This window comes from Dinoponera quadriceps, unplaced genomic scaffold (genome assembly GCF_001313825.1).
Source record: "Dinoponera quadriceps isolate SergipeBrazil2010 unplaced genomic scaffold, ASM131382v1 scaffold566, whole genome shotgun sequence".
In the NCBI taxonomy this organism is placed as follows: domain Eukaryota; kingdom Metazoa; phylum Arthropoda; class Insecta; order Hymenoptera; family Formicidae; genus Dinoponera; species Dinoponera quadriceps.
The window spans coordinates 273,936-289,704 of NW_014555972.1; the positions used below are offsets into that span (position 1 = coordinate 273,936).

General features: G+C 45.4%; 2 protein-coding genes across 11 annotated transcripts; one reads left to right on the forward strand and one right to left on the reverse strand.

The window, feature by feature from the left end:
* Window positions 1-6: 6 nt before the first annotated feature.
* LOC106746267 (transcription initiation factor IIB) lies at window positions 7-2,885 on the reverse strand. The gene is made up of 5 exons (XM_014622659.1): window positions 2,778-2,885; window positions 1,791-1,901; window positions 1,523-1,709; window positions 971-1,441; window positions 7-878 (listed from the first exon to the last, which is right to left on the reverse strand). The coding sequence occupies exons 1-5, from the start codon at window positions 2,792-2,794 to the stop codon at window positions 717-719; spliced, it is 948 nt and encodes a 315-aa protein (XP_014478145.1). The 5' UTR covers window positions 2,795-2,885; the 3' UTR covers window positions 7-716.
* Window positions 2,886-3,539: 654 nt separating this feature from the next.
* On the forward strand, window positions 3,540-15,526 carry LOC106746265 (CCR4-NOT transcription complex subunit 1). 10 transcript variants are annotated; one of them, XM_014622648.1, is made up of 19 exons: window positions 3,540-4,064; window positions 4,834-5,046; window positions 5,121-5,555; window positions 5,637-5,933; window positions 6,004-6,947; window positions 7,038-7,188; window positions 7,271-8,266; window positions 8,347-8,670; window positions 8,772-8,885; window positions 9,173-9,421; window positions 9,482-9,793; window positions 9,929-10,186; window positions 10,478-10,894; window positions 11,141-11,410; window positions 11,503-11,720; window positions 11,795-12,001; window positions 12,694-12,820; window positions 12,909-14,440; window positions 15,135-15,526. In XM_014622648.1, exons 1-19 carry the CDS (start codon window positions 3,963-3,965, stop codon window positions 15,211-15,213), a joined length of 7,245 nt encoding a protein of 2,414 aa, XP_014478134.1. In that variant the 5' UTR covers window positions 3,540-3,962; the 3' UTR covers window positions 15,214-15,526. The 10 variants fall into 10 exon arrangements, with proteins under 10 accessions (XP_014478134.1, XP_014478136.1, XP_014478137.1 ...); XM_014622650.1 differs by having other exon boundaries at window positions 12,694-12,814; XM_014622651.1 differs by having other exon boundaries at window positions 12,694-12,814; window positions 12,912-14,440.
* Window positions 15,527-15,769: the final 243 nt, after the last annotated feature.

The following is a 15,769-nucleotide window of genomic DNA, read 5'->3' on the forward strand; positions in this document are numbered from 1 at the left end:
AAAATAAAATAATTTTACAAAGAGCAGAGGTAGAAAATTTAGCAGTCTGCTATTTTTCTATACATCTGCTTCATATAACTCTTATGTAATATTTCATACACATATTCTTACACCTATATAAACCGCAATATATAATATAGATTATAAATATTAATTATATATACAATACACGCATGGTGCCAGCATATCTACGTCTCATACATATGTTTCGACTTTTAATATAAGGCCATTCGATTAAAGATTTCCTTACATAACTGCAAAAATAGTTTTGCAATTTACTATAGCTAAAGATTCACTTAGTGCAATTGTATCGACGATACTAAATGAACCTTTTTTCTCTAACTACAAATTTCGAATGAATACCAAAAAAAAAAAAAAACCGAATAGGACTCCGCAGAAAAATAACTATTTTGTAAGACAACCGTTTTATACGGCAAAGTATAACCGTTAACCGTTTAACATGTTCCATATTAAGTAACAGTATTTCCAAAGAACACAGTGAAATTTAACTTAAAAAATTCACTACTATTTGCAAGAAAGGGTATTGGTGCTGTGGATAAATATAGATTTAAATAGCACAAAACATTTAGGAATGCATCCTAGGGATAAAATATCTGAATTAAGTAACTCATGACGGAAAACTATTCCATGGTTGAGAAGGTCGGATATGTTTCGAGGGTGGTGGAGGAGGAAGGAAACAACGCTCTCTTCAATCTTTACATCTGTGGCAGCTGGTCGATGGGCGTGGCGAATTTGAAGTCCTCGGGGAAGAGCTTGCACGCGTGCGGATACATTAATTTATACGACTGCCGAATCGTGACGTCCGCGACACCGGCGATATCTCCGATCTCCTTCTGCGACCTCTTATCTTCCGATGCCTGCGTAAAGACGAAAAGTTGCACGGAATAATGCGCGCTCTCTTAAAGTGTGGAGATGTCATAGATTGTCACGTTAACATGGCACTACATACTTGGGAAGCCATATATATCGCGGCAGCGGCGACCGAGATGGGTGATCTGCCTGGTACAATGTCAATCTCCACTGCCTTCCTTGCGATATGCGTTGCGGCTCTTTGCACCATGTTCCGTAGTCCGAGATTCGAGCAGAATCTGGACATGAAGTCGCCCGTAGTGATGAGATCCACGCTGGTCTCAAGGGCTTTGAGAATTAGCTTGAAGCACCGACCGATCTCCTTCTTACTGATCTTACTGACCGCACAGATTTCCTTGAAAGTACGCGGGACTCCCTCTTGTCTGCAGGCAATGTACAGACAGGCGGACGCGATCGCGTCGTTCGCGCGACCCTTCAAGTTCTTGCCATCGTGCACCTGTTTGAATAGCGCGTTGGCCCTGTCCACGATGGTCTTCGGCAAATTGATACGATCCGCCATACCGGTGATCTCGCGATACGCATTTATCAGAGCTCTGTCGGCACTGGTCATCTAAAAGAAAAATACGATACGTCTATATGAATATTTATATGTTATAGGATGTGTAAAGGAGAAAGAAAGCGTAATACTAACAGTGCGTCGATTTTGATATTTGGCAGTGCCGAAACCGTCAAAAGACGCAGCTCCAGTTCCTGGCCCGATCATTGTGGACAAGTCTGAACCATTCAGAAGCGGATTTTCTGGGCCACCGACACGTGACGGGTCCACTCCTGATTTCTCATTGCTGAAGGTTCTCCATTCTGAGCCTACATCTATCACTCTATGATAAATAAGAAAATAATCATATTAATATTGAATCAACTGGTACTTGACCTTATGTTTCAATTCTTGTTGTTCTTACCTATCTCCAACGACTAATCCACATTCTGAACAAATTTGATCGCCTGCTCTATAGTCTTCTATGAGTGGAGCATCTGGGTGTGAGTAACAGCAGACTTTGTTTGTGTAGTGTCTATAAGATATAACAATAATAACATAATAACATCATATTTGTATTAAAATTACTTAAAACTAAATTAGTTTGCAAATAAAATCGCTATTCTGCGAATATCAAAGACAATGCAAAGAGTTTGTTCAAATTACATAGCTAATAATAAAACTAATAACAAAGCTAATAAATAAATAAAAATGAATAAATACATAGTTAATATATAATAAATATTTAGTTAAGAATTACATAACTAATGATACTAAAGTATTGTTTGTAAATATATGCCCTAATATGTCCATCAACTTCGGAGCTAAGGTTTCCAAGTCAAATGCATTGTCTTAATGCATCATAATTGTTGATTAAAAAAAGCGCGACGGATGTTAATTTCACTATCTGAATTAATAATGTATGTATTTAACACGTTGACTGTCAACTACGAGATATCTCGTAGGTTGTTTACTTGCCCAGGACGCCAACTACGAGTTATCTTGTCGCTTCATTATTTGATTAAATAAAATTGGCTTCTTAGACCAGAATCGTGAAAAGTTCCGTGGCAGTCAACGTGTTAAGAACAATAGATTTAGATTGAAAATACCTTAGTTAGAGTTGGAAGGCATCGATTAAGTGCCTAGTGTAATAGAGTTTTATGATAACATATAGCTTTGAAATTACAGGAAGATTTATTTTACGGCGTATTTTCCTCTATCAATTTATTTGCACTTTGGTTGAAAAAATATGTTCCACGTGGTATAAATAAGATTCTTTCACATATTCTACGCGATCTTAACCTTCACAAGACGTGTACACTAACAAAAGCTTAAAGTGATTATACGCGACGAAAATGATACTTTTAGTAATAACTTTTTTAAAATAATATGAAAATTTCGCGATACTCACCGCGACGAACTTGCCATCTTTTCGCACTTGCGTGATATACAATCTTATGTGATTTCACCTTTGACAATGACTACTACGGACTGTAAGTATATCATATATTATTCGCGTTATATCATCGATAAAGCACTATCATAGATAGTTGACTTTGATTAAATTTTCATACATATCTTGAGATGTGCTCCAACATTTACTGCCAGTACTGAAAATCTGTAATATACGTTAGTCCTAGCTTACAATAGGTGCTTTAAGCCCTGAGCCTTAAGAAATTGACCAATCATAATATAATTATAGAAGAATAATCAGTTGTGATTGGTCAATTTCTTAAGGTTTAGACTTAAACCATCTATTGTAGACCAGGACGAAAAAAATTCAATTTTTAGAGTTCCCAGCCAGTAACTTTCTTGTTTCCATAAACAAATTCTCCTATTGGATGTCAAATGACATCGAAATATTTCTGTCTGTTCTTTTTAGCTCGACCGATGAGTTGATTTATTAAATTAAAGTGTGACAAATATATTTTGCCGTGCTTAAATTTATCGTACCAATTCAACGGTACAGCAAAAAGAACGGACCAATTGCATTTTATCTCATCGAGTGCGTTGCAAATCCTCCATTAGTCAGCAAGTTTTACGGAATGCTGTTGGCGCGCCAGTAGCGCGCATCGACCGACCAATCGCGACCCCCGAAGGCGCTACTATCGTCGCGCCGGAACATATGGGTGATAAACGGGCGAATTCTACCACGGCTAGATGGAGCATCGCGGAAGCCACGGTGTTCGGTGATCCTCAGTACTGTGCGGGCGAGTGAGAATAGTGTGTCATCTGTAATAGCGCGATCGGCGGCGGACTATCTATCGGTGGCAGCGGAGGTGGCAGTGGTGGTGTGCGTGTGTGTGCGCGCGCGAGAAAGAGAAACGAGGGAGAGAGAGAGAGAGAGAGAAAGAAAGAGATAAAGAGAGAGACAGCGCGCAGTGTTACGTGTTTTTTTGAGCCTCGTCCGTGTTGTGCTCGCCATGACGTTGCTCTGAAATCGTATCTCAATAATATCAATCCCGATGTTGGCCATAGGATTGCGCCAATGTGACTTTCATGCTTTTAACGAGGAGAGCATCCGGGGCGGCAATTCGTGGATACCGAAGAAAGCTTCAAACGCGTTTGAAGCTTTCGAGGTCGTATTCATGGAACTATGAACCTGGACTCGTTGTCTTTTACTTTGTCACAAATCAGTTATTTGGTTGCGAATTTGAGTAAGAGAAATTTTCGGGAGAGCTGTCAAGAGATCTCGGTCGTAAGTATCGCATTTTCGTACGGCCGTTTCGGCCCCACAGTGGGCTCTATTTCCACGTTATGCTCCACACGACAATCCACACCTCTCTCTCTCTCTTTCTCCTCTTCTGCCCCTCTCTCCCCTTCACCCCCGCGCTTTTCACACCGTTTCCCTCTCCCTCCCGCCCATCCCGCTCGCATGACGACCCTCTTCGGCTCCTCGCCCGTCGTACCCAGCGAAGATATACAACGCAATATGCTCATTTAGCGCGGATCGTACGGGACTCGATTTTTCCGCCGGTCCTCCATCCCATAACCCGATAGACCGGACGTACTCGCGGGGCGATGCGCGCATCGCGTGCACGCGCGCGCTACAAGGCGAGCTCGCACGTTGTAAGGCGCTTTGTCGCGCGCCATAGGAGGTATTTTCAAAACAGCATGCCGATACCTGCCTCTCCTAACGTACAGATTTTGAATCGCGAGATGTTTGCTAAGCACAAACGCTCGCCCTCACCGCGTATTATTTACCTGCGCGTGTACCTTAACCTCGTCGACTCCAGCGCATCCTTTGTTCTTGTTCCATGGCCGGTGGTTTCCCTCGAGAGCTTCTCTGAAAAAAATTCGATGTGTCTTGATTCTTATCGCTCCTTTGTATCGGCAAATCCAAAGAATTTTCCTCGCCCGTGATACTCGAGGTATCATGTGTTATTGTCGTTAATCATAACGATAATGGTGAAATCATCGAAGGTTGAAAGCCAAGCTATCATACTAATAAAACGATAACTCTACAGCTGGTGCAGTGGACTGGCCTGGAGGCGGACCGACATTTGTTGCGCTGTTTGATCTCGTACGTCGACTTCTGCAGCAGCGAGCGGTCAGAGTCCAGCTCCAAGGATTACTTTCAAGCACAGCTGTTGAAGCAGGAGTGTGCCACTTTACTGAGCAAACCGTCCTTGGTATCGAATTTGTGCTTCGCCATCGATCATCCTTTGCATCATCAGAAGGTATGTGTATGTTGTATTGTTTTGGATATTTCCAAGGTAGGATGTGTATATTAACCATTCCATTTACTTTGTAGTCGTTGAATCCCTCCTCCAAGTTTTTTGCCAACTTAAAAAAGACACTTGGTTTGAGCTTGGTGCAAGAGGTTGCTTTCGCAATTGCGTTACATCATTCAGAGAACACAGAGATCCGCACGTTGGCCTTGGAACACACGCAGAAGCAGCTGCCTGAGCTGATAAAGAACTACGTGAACTCGGAGACCAGCAACAAACACCACGAGGAAGGTCTGCACGATTCGTCGCCCGAGGTCCTCCACTTAATACTCAGCCAGGCTTTTCATACTGCCAATCCGTACAACCTTCCCGCCGAAGCGAAGGAAAAATTTCTCAAGAACTTACGACGCGATTTTCCCCGTGAACTGGTACCAGTGGTGCTAGCACCACTTTTGTATCCAGGAGACGGGGAAACTCCGCAATCCAAAATTGAGTTAAACATGGCGGTCAGTCAAATGGTAAAGCAATATTGATCGCGTTATTCGCGATCTTTCCTTTCGGCACTTGTCTAGCAGTCTCATTTTTCATCTCCCTTGTAGGATGGCAACTCTCTAGCAGAGTTAATTATGGAATTAGGCTACAGTCTCACCATTAGCGTGGAGGAATGTCGGTCTGCATTAGCGGGTTTAGGCGCTAGAGAAATAACACCAGCATGCGCCGCACGTGTGTTGGCGCACATGGCGCGTACCTGTAGTAATCACGAGGACACTGGAGGGATACAGTCGTTCTGGGGTAATTCGACGGCGACGCAGGACTCCAATAAGGAAAAACCATCGGAAACTGCCGTCCCGACGACATGGAACATCGAAGTATTCGTTCAGGCCCTAAAGGAGATAGTGAGTTTGACACTCGTATGTATTTACCAGAGTCTGTAACTGCAAACAATCCCTCATTGTTAAATTTCAGCAAGCCACATTGTCGTGGAACGAAGTCATCGTGAAGTTGGATCACGCCGAGTTCGTTATCAAAGATAGACAAGGCTTAAACCTACTGATTACGGCTCTGAAATTGGGTCTCCAACATCAGGGATATCCGCCCGATATGTTTCCCGTCGAGCTCTTCTATAGATACTGGGAGAACGTAGAGGGCCAGTTCTCTCTGATCCAACAGATTCTTAAGTGTCCGGATATATTCTGCTTCGCGGATTATCCGTACCACTCCGTAACCGTGGACGTACTGAAGGCAGCGCCCGAAGGTGACAGTAAAGAGGCCCAAACGTGGAGGTCGCTCAATATAGTGGAATTGCTTCTGCACATGTCGGAGAGAGGATTGTACACCCCGGTGCAGGAATTGTTTAAATGGCCCATCCAACATTGCCCCGACGTGCTCGTGTTGGCGTTACTGCAGATAAATCCACCTCTCTCGCTACTGAGACAAGACCTGCTCAGCACGCTGATGCCCATCTTCTTCGGCAATCACCCCAACTCGGCCGTAATATTGCATCACTCTTGGCACGCGAATAACTCCAAGATAAAGACGATCATTATGCACGCAATGGCTGACTGGTACGCACGTGGTGACCACGATCAGACGAGATTATCACGTATCTTGGACGTCGCGCAAGATCTCAAGGCGCTTTCGGCGCTGCTGAACGCGCAGTCTTTCCCGTTCGTCATTGATCTCGCCTGTTTAGCGTCTCGACGGGAGTATCTGAAGTTGGAAAAGTGGTTGTCGGACAAGATCAGAGATCACGGGGAAGTTTTCGTTGCCGCGTGCGTTAAGTTCCTCCAGAGACGTTGCCCCCAGGTGATGGGCGCTGGCATCAAGGAGGACTCCACGGTACCCAAAGCGAGCCAATTACCGCAGGAGACGCTTACTACAATACTCGCTTGCCTGCAAGTCTGTGCTGGGTACGAACTTTTGAATTTATACGAAATATTAATGCTGCGTGCACGATGGCACCTTTGACGATCTCCTCTCTTCTCTTTTGAACACTGCAGAAATGTTTCCCAAGAATGCTCGGATTTGATAGTGACGATGGTTCAAAACTGCAGTCTGATGTTGAGTAAGAATGTCAACAGACCACCGCCGCCTGGAGTTTTGAGACATCGGGGATTGGAGCCGTTCAACCCGGCTACTCTAGGGAGCCAGGTATTTATAATCCGCGTCTCTTTAAGACCACACACGTTGTGACATACAACTACTTACGCATCGACTTGTGATCTTCCACTAGATATTCTCCTCGAAGCAAGTAGATCCTCTCGGTAATCTGAGCTCGAGTCTCGCGTCCATGGGTCTCAGCACTGGTCTCGGTCCGCCAAGCAGTTCCGCCTTCAACCTGCCGGGCGCTCTGGGGCCTCTAGTTTCGGCACCCGGGTCTCCTTCGCGACTCATGGGACCTTCTCCGAGCCCGTTTCCGATGTTGCCTTTAACATCGCAGTTGCACTCAGGCCCGGTTGGCACTCAAGGCCCGTCAGTGCTTCCCGGCGGCACGACCATCGGTGGATTAGGGCGCCTTGCGCCGCCAGCTGGCATCGAGAAGGCGAGGATCCCTGATATCTCGAGCTTATTTCCGGACATGGCACAGCCCGTGGCCAAGGAGATCGAAGACGAGGCGAACAGCTACTTCCAGCGTATATACAATCACCCACCGCATCCGACCTTGTCGATTGACGAGGTGCTGGACATGCTGAAGAAGTTCACGGACTCCACCAACAGGAGGGAGAGGGAGGTGTTCCAGTGTATGATGCGGAACCTGTTCGAAGAGTACAAATTTTTCCCGCAATATCCCGAGAAAGAGTTACAGATAACGGCGCAGCTGTTCGGTGGTATCATCGAGCGCGGCCTTATCGGTAATTACTTAACGCTCGGGATGTCGTTGAGATTCGTCTTGGACGCGCTCAGGAAGCCGGAGGGCAGCAAGATGTACTATTTCGGTATAACCGCCCTGGATCGCTTTAAGAGCCGCTTGAAAGACTACTCGACGTACTGCGATCATCTCCGTGGTATTCCGCATTATAGCGACTTTCCACCGCATTTGATGGAGTACATCGAGTACGGATCGCAAGGGCAAGAACCACCGGCGAGGTCACAGGGCCCGAAAGCCATCACGACCATGTTAGGGGCGCCAGTCACGACGTTGTACAAGACCATGACCACGACCACTATAACGACCAGCACCACGCAGGCGAAACCGTCCACGACCCCGACTACGTCTCTCTCAGCCAGAGTGAGTATGACGATATCTTATCAGAAATGTTTCCGACCCAGTCGACACCTCGATATAACACAATGCGATTGTTCCCATAGCCCTCCATCGCGAATGCAACTAACATCGATACTTTGCTCGTGGCTACGGACAAAGAGGAGAAGATCACGACACCGCCGGAAGCGTTGCAGGACAAAACGGCGTTTATCTTCAACAATCTCAGCCAGCTGAATCTGCAGCAGAAGTGCGATGAGATTCGCGAGATCGTCACGGAGGAATATTGGCCGTGGATGGCGCAGTACTTAGTGATGAAACGCGCTAGCATAGAACTGAACTTTCACGCTCTGTACTCGAATTTTCTAGATTGCATCAAGTTGCCCGAGCTCAACAAGATGGTCACCAGAGAAACGTTTCGTAATATCAAGGTAGGTCGAGCGTTGCAGTTCGTGGCAGAACGCCACTCGTCAGTTGAACGTCTGTTGTCCTCGTGCCGACTCTGATGTAAGTTTTATTATCTTTATCCTAGGTGCTTCTGCGCAGTGACAAGGGTATAGCTAATTTCTCAGATAGATCGCTCCTAAAGAACTTGGGGCATTGGCTCGGTATGCTGACACTTGGCAGGAATAAGCCTATTTTACAGGTATATTATTGTTCTTGCAAGCACATACAAGGTATCCTAGCATAAGAACACTTAAATATCTCTGCTTTTTTTTAATGATATGAGGAATGTTTAGAATCGAAAATATGACCGTAAAAAATTCTTCCGTGGTATTCCTCCTTCGAAACCATTCAAATTGTGCTCTAAACATTTCTCATGTCATTAAAAACAAAGGAGATATTTAGGTGTTCTCCTTATGCTGGGACACCCTCTATATCACTTACACGAGTGTGCTGCACACATTATATCGATTCTTAATCATTCACCAGGTGGACATTGATCTGAAAAGTTTACTTGTTGAGGCGTATCACAAGGGGCAGCAAGAACTTCTTTATGTGGTGCCTTTTGTCGCAAAAGTACTCGAGAGCTGTGCGAAAAGCCGCGTCTTTCGGCCGCCCAATCCCTGGACTATGGCGATTATGAACGTTCTGGCGGAGCTTCACCAGGAACCCGACTTGAAACTCAACTTGAAGTTCGAGATTGAAGTTCTCTGCAAGAATCTAAGCATCGACGTTTCGGTCAGTGTGCGTTGTGCTCCACTTTGACTTCAACTCGTATATTCTTTCCGTTGCTTACAGACCTTTGTTTCCGCGCAGGAGCTGAAACCGGTCATTTACCTGAAAGATCCCGAGAAATTGCGCAACTTGGAGTACCAATTGTCGCAACCGAACAAAAAGTCGGAAAACTCGAACAATCAGCCGCAATCTCAGGGTCCCATAGAGGAACTGGTAGGACCGACGACTAGCGGCACCATTGTTCCTCAGACCGCGCCTCCTGCGAACACGACACCCTCGTTACCGACCGGCCCGCCTGAGCCACGATTCAATTACATGGATATATCCATAACCGGCATCGCTAACATATCTTCGCACATTACTCTGAATAATCAGGTATGCGACAAAACTCGTTTAAAAGTTTCTCTGTTTAAAAGACAATGATATGAGCTGAACTCAAGAAGTGTACGATTATTGTTCGCGTACTGTGATACCCGCGATTTCACACGTACGTATGCGTTTATTTTTCAGTTACCTCTTTTCCAAGCGCATCCGCATATGAAGCAGTTCGTCCGTCCAGCGATCGAACGAGCTATTCAGGAATGGATCCATCCGGTCGTTGATCGTTCCATGAAGATCGCTATAACGACCAGCGAGCAGATTGTAAGAAAAGATTTTGCACTGGATCCGGAAGAAATGCGGATGCGAACAGCAGCACGTCATATGGTGCGCAATCTGACCGCTGGCATGGCTATGATTACGTGTCGCGACCAGGTAAGACAACAAGAGGTAAGCCTGAATTAGGGGTGAATCGGTCTCAGATAAGTATATTAAATGTCTCGTTTGTTCACGAATGCGGGTCGGACAAAATTTCGGTCTAACATTTCACCTTCGACGACAAAGCAGCCACTGACGGAACAGAAGTGGTACGAATGCTGGCCGAGTGTTGACGAAAGATATTAGACGACTGTTACTCGACTGATGAACAATTGTTTTTTCCATTAAATAGGAACAAGTAAAAATTTTTAATCTGACCGGAGAAAATTCGAAGATTTTGCTAATTTTTTTATTTCCATCTAGCTCCTCACGTCGATCAGCGCGAACCTGAAGCAGTCTTTCCTCGCGGCGATGATCACCTCGACTCAGCAGCAGAAAGATCTCGCTGAACAAGCGGCGAACATAGTCGCCGCCGAGAACATGGAGCTCGCGTGTGCCTTCGTGCAGAAGACTGCTATGGAGAAAGCGATACCGGAAATGGACAAGCGGCTATTGAATGAGATAGAATTACGCAAGATTGCTCGACAGGAAGGAAGACGATACTGCGATCCCCTCGCCAAATACCAGGCCGAAAGAATGCCGGAGCAGATCAGGCTGAAGATGGGCGGTGTGACGCCGCAGCAGATGGCGGTTTACGAGGAGTTCGCCAGGAATCTCCCAGGTTTCCTCCCTCTCTCCGAACGAGATACACAAGCCCTCTTCATGCCGAAGCCTGCCACCGTAAGAGCCGTCGTTTTCTCTTCATTTCAATCATAACTGAAAGATTAGGAGTTTCTATTAGGCTTGTTTGTTTTAACTGAACTAGATTGCATTTTTTGCACTTAGAATAAAACATATAAATATATAATCTAACGACGTAGGAGAGGGGAGGAGGGGGGAAGAAGTTCCAGTACAATACCAGTTCAGCTAAAACGAACAAACCTATCATTAACGAAGACTGATTGTATTTCTCTCGCGTACCCGCAGGACACCACTGTGACCTCCTACGTCGCGAATCCGGCTGTGGCGGTTGCGGCGGCGCAGCAAGTTGTCGCTTATGCGACGGCATCGGCGGTCAGTAACGATGAGGTCGGTGCCATGCTGGAGAAACTCGTCGCGGAAGTGGAGATCGTATTGACCGCTATGGGTCCAGCGACGCCTCCTGCTCAACACGGTGCTCTCCACAGTCTCCTCGAGTCGATTATCCTCACCAGACGGTCGAGAGACACTGGTGCAGCGATGAATCTCTTAAAAAAGGTCGGTTGTGCGCGCCTCAAACGTGGTGTCCAACCAGACGAGTTGTACAGTTGCGGCGTGGAACGCTCATCGATTGTTGTTTTCTCGCCTAGGCCGTCGAGGGCTTGCTAGATGGCCCTACGATCTCCAGCGGTGTCATCGATTCGGAAGTCGTCTTGCGATACAGAGACATGCATTTGCGTATTTTGAAGTGTCTTCAAGATCCACGCGCCTACGGTATGCAGTGGACCAACAAACATGTCACACGTTGTTTAATCGAGAGCAGAGAGGAGTTTCGATACAACTTCGAAGGTGTAGATTGTCTTATAAGGTATGATGCAGCTCTGAAGCATCCTCCCTTAAGGTCGATTGAGAAACGTTAACATGAGCAATATTATTTTGCAGGTCTCATCTGGTCAGTCTTCCTCAATATGACGTAGCGTTGGCGCAAGCCGTAGAAGCGGGAAACGCCTTGGCAACGGCATTCGCCATGCAATTGGTTCAATTGTATTTGATCGACGAAAGACAGACAACTCACGTCACGGAATCTGATTTGTTTCACACAATCGAGATACTCGCTCGCATGGCCCATCACCGAGCCCCACCGGAAGGGTAAGTATTAGCTTTTCATCGACAAGAGACTCGCCTGTCAGCATCTTAACACATTGGCTGCCGGGCTGACTTTCACAAAAAACTGATAATTGAAATACTAAAAGTACACAGTATACAAATGTAACTTAAGATACATGTATCTTTTACCTTTTCAACTTCATTAACTTTTTGTTAACTGTGCAATTAATTTGGTAGATGCAATTAATTAATATCAACATATATACTTTATATATATAACTTAATGAGACATAGTGACCTAATTTACACCGGTCGTTGATATGCGCATCAAATAGTAACTTTCTATCAAATTACCTCATCCCAACGATGCATGTAAATACACGATATACTAAGGTGATATAATACGGATTATGAAGACGGATTATTACCAATTTAATATACCGTTGTTTACACACGTTGCTAAAATGAAAATAATTCTGAATAAGATTACTTAGTTGGTATTTGTATTAAACAATCAGTATAAATAAGACCAATAGTGCCCGTGTCAGTCACACTAGTAACCATTACATTATTCAACGTGTTAACAGACCTATATTATCTGTGCTTTGGTTACGTCGCAATTTTTTTTTTTATCCGCCATATTACATCGATAGATTGAGAATAACACTCCAGTGCTACTCTGCTTGTCACCGCTGTCCAGTGACAATGCAACTCTATCATTAATGTTCTTCCAGAATCTTGCTCTACCGACTGACCAGCCTAATAGATTCACTGCGCGCCAACCACGACCCCGGCATACTGGCGGACAGAGCTCCAGCTGGACCTACCGCGCACATTCACTCCGGAATCCTGCAGGTGAGAGTAAGTAGATTGTCCAGGTATCCTCCCTCTCATCAATGCGCCCGAGCATACACGGTGAAGGTAACCTTGTCGCGCATCGTCGTTCAAGCAGGCTCGCGACTTCGACGATCCGCCCGGCTTGATGGACAAGACGGAGTATCTGTTGCGCGAGTGGGTCTCCATGTATCACAATCCCACGCACGCCCGCGACCCCACGAAGGCGTTCAGCATCTTCGTCCACCAGATGAACATTCACGGCATCCTCAAGACTGACGACCTCATCACCAGATTCTTCAAGCTGAGCACGCAGATGTGCGTCGACCTCTGTTACCGCGCTCTCGCCGAGTCCGCGGCGGCGCCGTCACTCGTTCGTGCCAAATGCTTTCATTCGTTGGACGCATTCGTGCGGCTGGTCGCGCTGCTGGTGAAGCACTCCGGCGACACCACCAACACTCACACCAAGATCAATCTCTTGAACAAAGTTCTTGGTATAGTCGCCGGTGTGTTGCTGCAGGACCACGAGATGCGCAGCACCGACTTCCAGCAGCTGCCCTACCACCGGATTTTCATCATGCTCTTCTTGGAATTGTGCGCACCCGAACCTGTGCTGGAGGCCGTGAACTATCAAGTACTGATGGCCTACTGTCACACGCTGCACATACTGCGTCCAGCTAAGGCCTCCGGCTTCTGTTACGCTTGGTTGGAGCTGGTCTCGCATCGGGTATTCATCGGTCGTATGCTGGCTATCACGCCGCAGCAGAAGTGCTGGGGAATGTACGCGCAGTTGCTCATAGACCTGTTCAAGTACCTCGCGCCTTACCTGCGCAACGCCGAACTCGCCAAACCTGTGACTCTCCTGTATAAGGGCACGCTTCGCGTGCTGCTGGTGCTGCTGCACGACTTCCCCGAGTTCCTGTGCGACTACCACTACGGATTCTGCGACGTGATACCGCCCAACTGCATACAAATGAGAAATCTCATTCTGAGCGCGTTCCCCAGGAACATGCGTCTGCCCGACCCGTTCACGCCCAATCTGAAGGTCGACATGCTGCAGGAGATCGCGCACGCGCCGCGGGTTCTCACCAACTTCGCGTCCACGATACAACCGATGACCTTCAAGAAGGAACTGGACTCTTACCTAAAGGCCCGCGCGCCCGTCACCTTCTTGTCCGAATTGCGCAGCAATTTGCAAGTGTCGCAGGAGGCCGGGGTGCGCTACAACATCCAACTGATGAACGCGTTGGTGTTGTACGTGGGCACGCAGGCGATCGCGTTCATACGCAGCAAGGGCCACGCGCCCAACATGTCCACAATCGCGCATTCCGCGCATATGGACATTTTCCAGAATCTGGCGGTCGACCTCGACACGGAGGGCCGTTATCTGTTTCTTAACGCAATAGCCAACCAGTTGCGGTACCCTAACAGCCACACGCATTACTTCAGCTGTACGCTACTCTACCTGTTCGCCGAAGCGAACACGGAAGCGATACAGGAGCAGATCACCAGGGTCCTTCTCGAGAGACTCATCGTCAATAGACCGCACCCGTGGGGCCTTCTAATAACGTTCATCGAGCTCATTAAGAACCCGACATACAAATTCTGGACGCATGAGTTTGTACATTGCGCGCCTGAGATCGAGAAGTAAGTAATTCGAATTTTCGTTGTTGAAAAGTAACAGCAAAAATGTGCATTCGTATCCCGCATCTAGCTAAATGCAATGACCGCGTTTGACTTTTATAAGATTGGAGAACTTGCGAAATAAGAAGCGATTGTGTGTAATAATGATATTTGGTCCTGTTTTAGCAATATTATTTATCTTAGTCATTTTTAACAATTTTATTAATGAAATACTCGTTAGCTAAGGTTCATGTTCTAAACTTATTTCTATCGATAAAAGTGCTTCAAATGCGATTTCTCAGTCAATCAGGTGGTTTCTAACTCATTTTTAGAAGCATTTTTATCGATAAAAGTAAGTCAGAATATGGGCCTAAGGAATCACGCCAGGACTTCTTCTTTAACATTGAGATAATTGTACGATTGGCATAATAAAAGTTGCAACTTTTTTCCAACGAGTTTCGCAACATTTCCGGCGTCCAATAGGAGAATTCGTTTTCTAGTAATTCTCAAGAAATACATTTTCCTATTGGATACGAAGTGTGTTGCGAAACTTATCGAAAAAATATGACAATATTTTATTATACTGACTGCGTGCACGTAATTATTTTAAAAACGAATCAGATTTAAGACTAGATGACCGCTGGATGTGAGATACGAATACAGACCGATAATTCTTGAACGATTACATAACTTTTTTTTCTTTTCGTTTTTTTTTCAGATTGTTCGAGTCTGTGGCTAGGTCGTGTATGGTGCAAAAGCAAGTGCAGCCCACTCCTGAGCCAGAGATTCCAGAGTGATAGAGTCTTTTTCTGTCACTATGTATATATATACATATATACATATATATGTGTATATATATATAGGTTAGGTGTGTGGGTGTGTGTGCGTGTGTGTACGTGTGTGTACAGTAAAATAAAAGTCGTACATAAGAATCGCGTGTAAAAAGTTGTTAACATAAGGATAGACATGTAATATTAAGTTCTCACAGTAGACAGGTATACTGACTAATCATACATTAAGTGTATCAATTCATAAGTAGCATATAAGTAAAGGTAATTATTGTGTTAATATTTTAATAAAAGGAATTCTTGCCATCAACTTGGGCAGCAACGAACACATTTTTTGATTCGTACAATGTGTCTCGGACAATTGCATCTCACATTATGTATGATATAGACAGGTTATATGTATATATTTTGCACACTTTATTATATATATATTTTGTATTTTATATACATACATATATATAATAAAGTATGTATCGTAGTTGGAGCAAAGTACATGGAAATAACAATGGTGTTCAAAGAGCAATATAATGCAGCGGATGTTTCTCGCATGTATACAATAATATTG

Bases quoted from the DNA above. Each gene is read 5' to 3' on its own strand.
- LOC106746267 (XM_014622659.1), bottom strand. The intron at 1,710-1,790 runs GTAAGAACAACA...TATTTATCATAG, and splicing joins GGATTAGTCGTTGGAGATAG to AGTGATAGATGTAGGCTCAG. The intron at 1,442-1,522 runs GTTAGTATTACG...TTTTTCTTTTAG, and splicing joins AATATCAAAATCGACGCACT to ATGACCAGTGCCGACAGAGC.
- LOC106746265 (XM_014622648.1), top strand. From the start codon at position 3,963: ATGAACCTGGACTCGTTGTCTTTTACTTTGTCACAAATCAGTTATTTG. The intron at 8,267-8,346 runs GTGAGTATGACG...TTGTTCCCATAG, and splicing joins CTACGTCTCTCTCAGCCAGA to CCCTCCATCGCGAATGCAAC. The intron at 10,895-11,140 runs GTAAGAGCCGTC...GCGTACCCGCAG, and splicing joins TCATGCCGAAGCCTGCCACC to GACACCACTGTGACCTCCTA.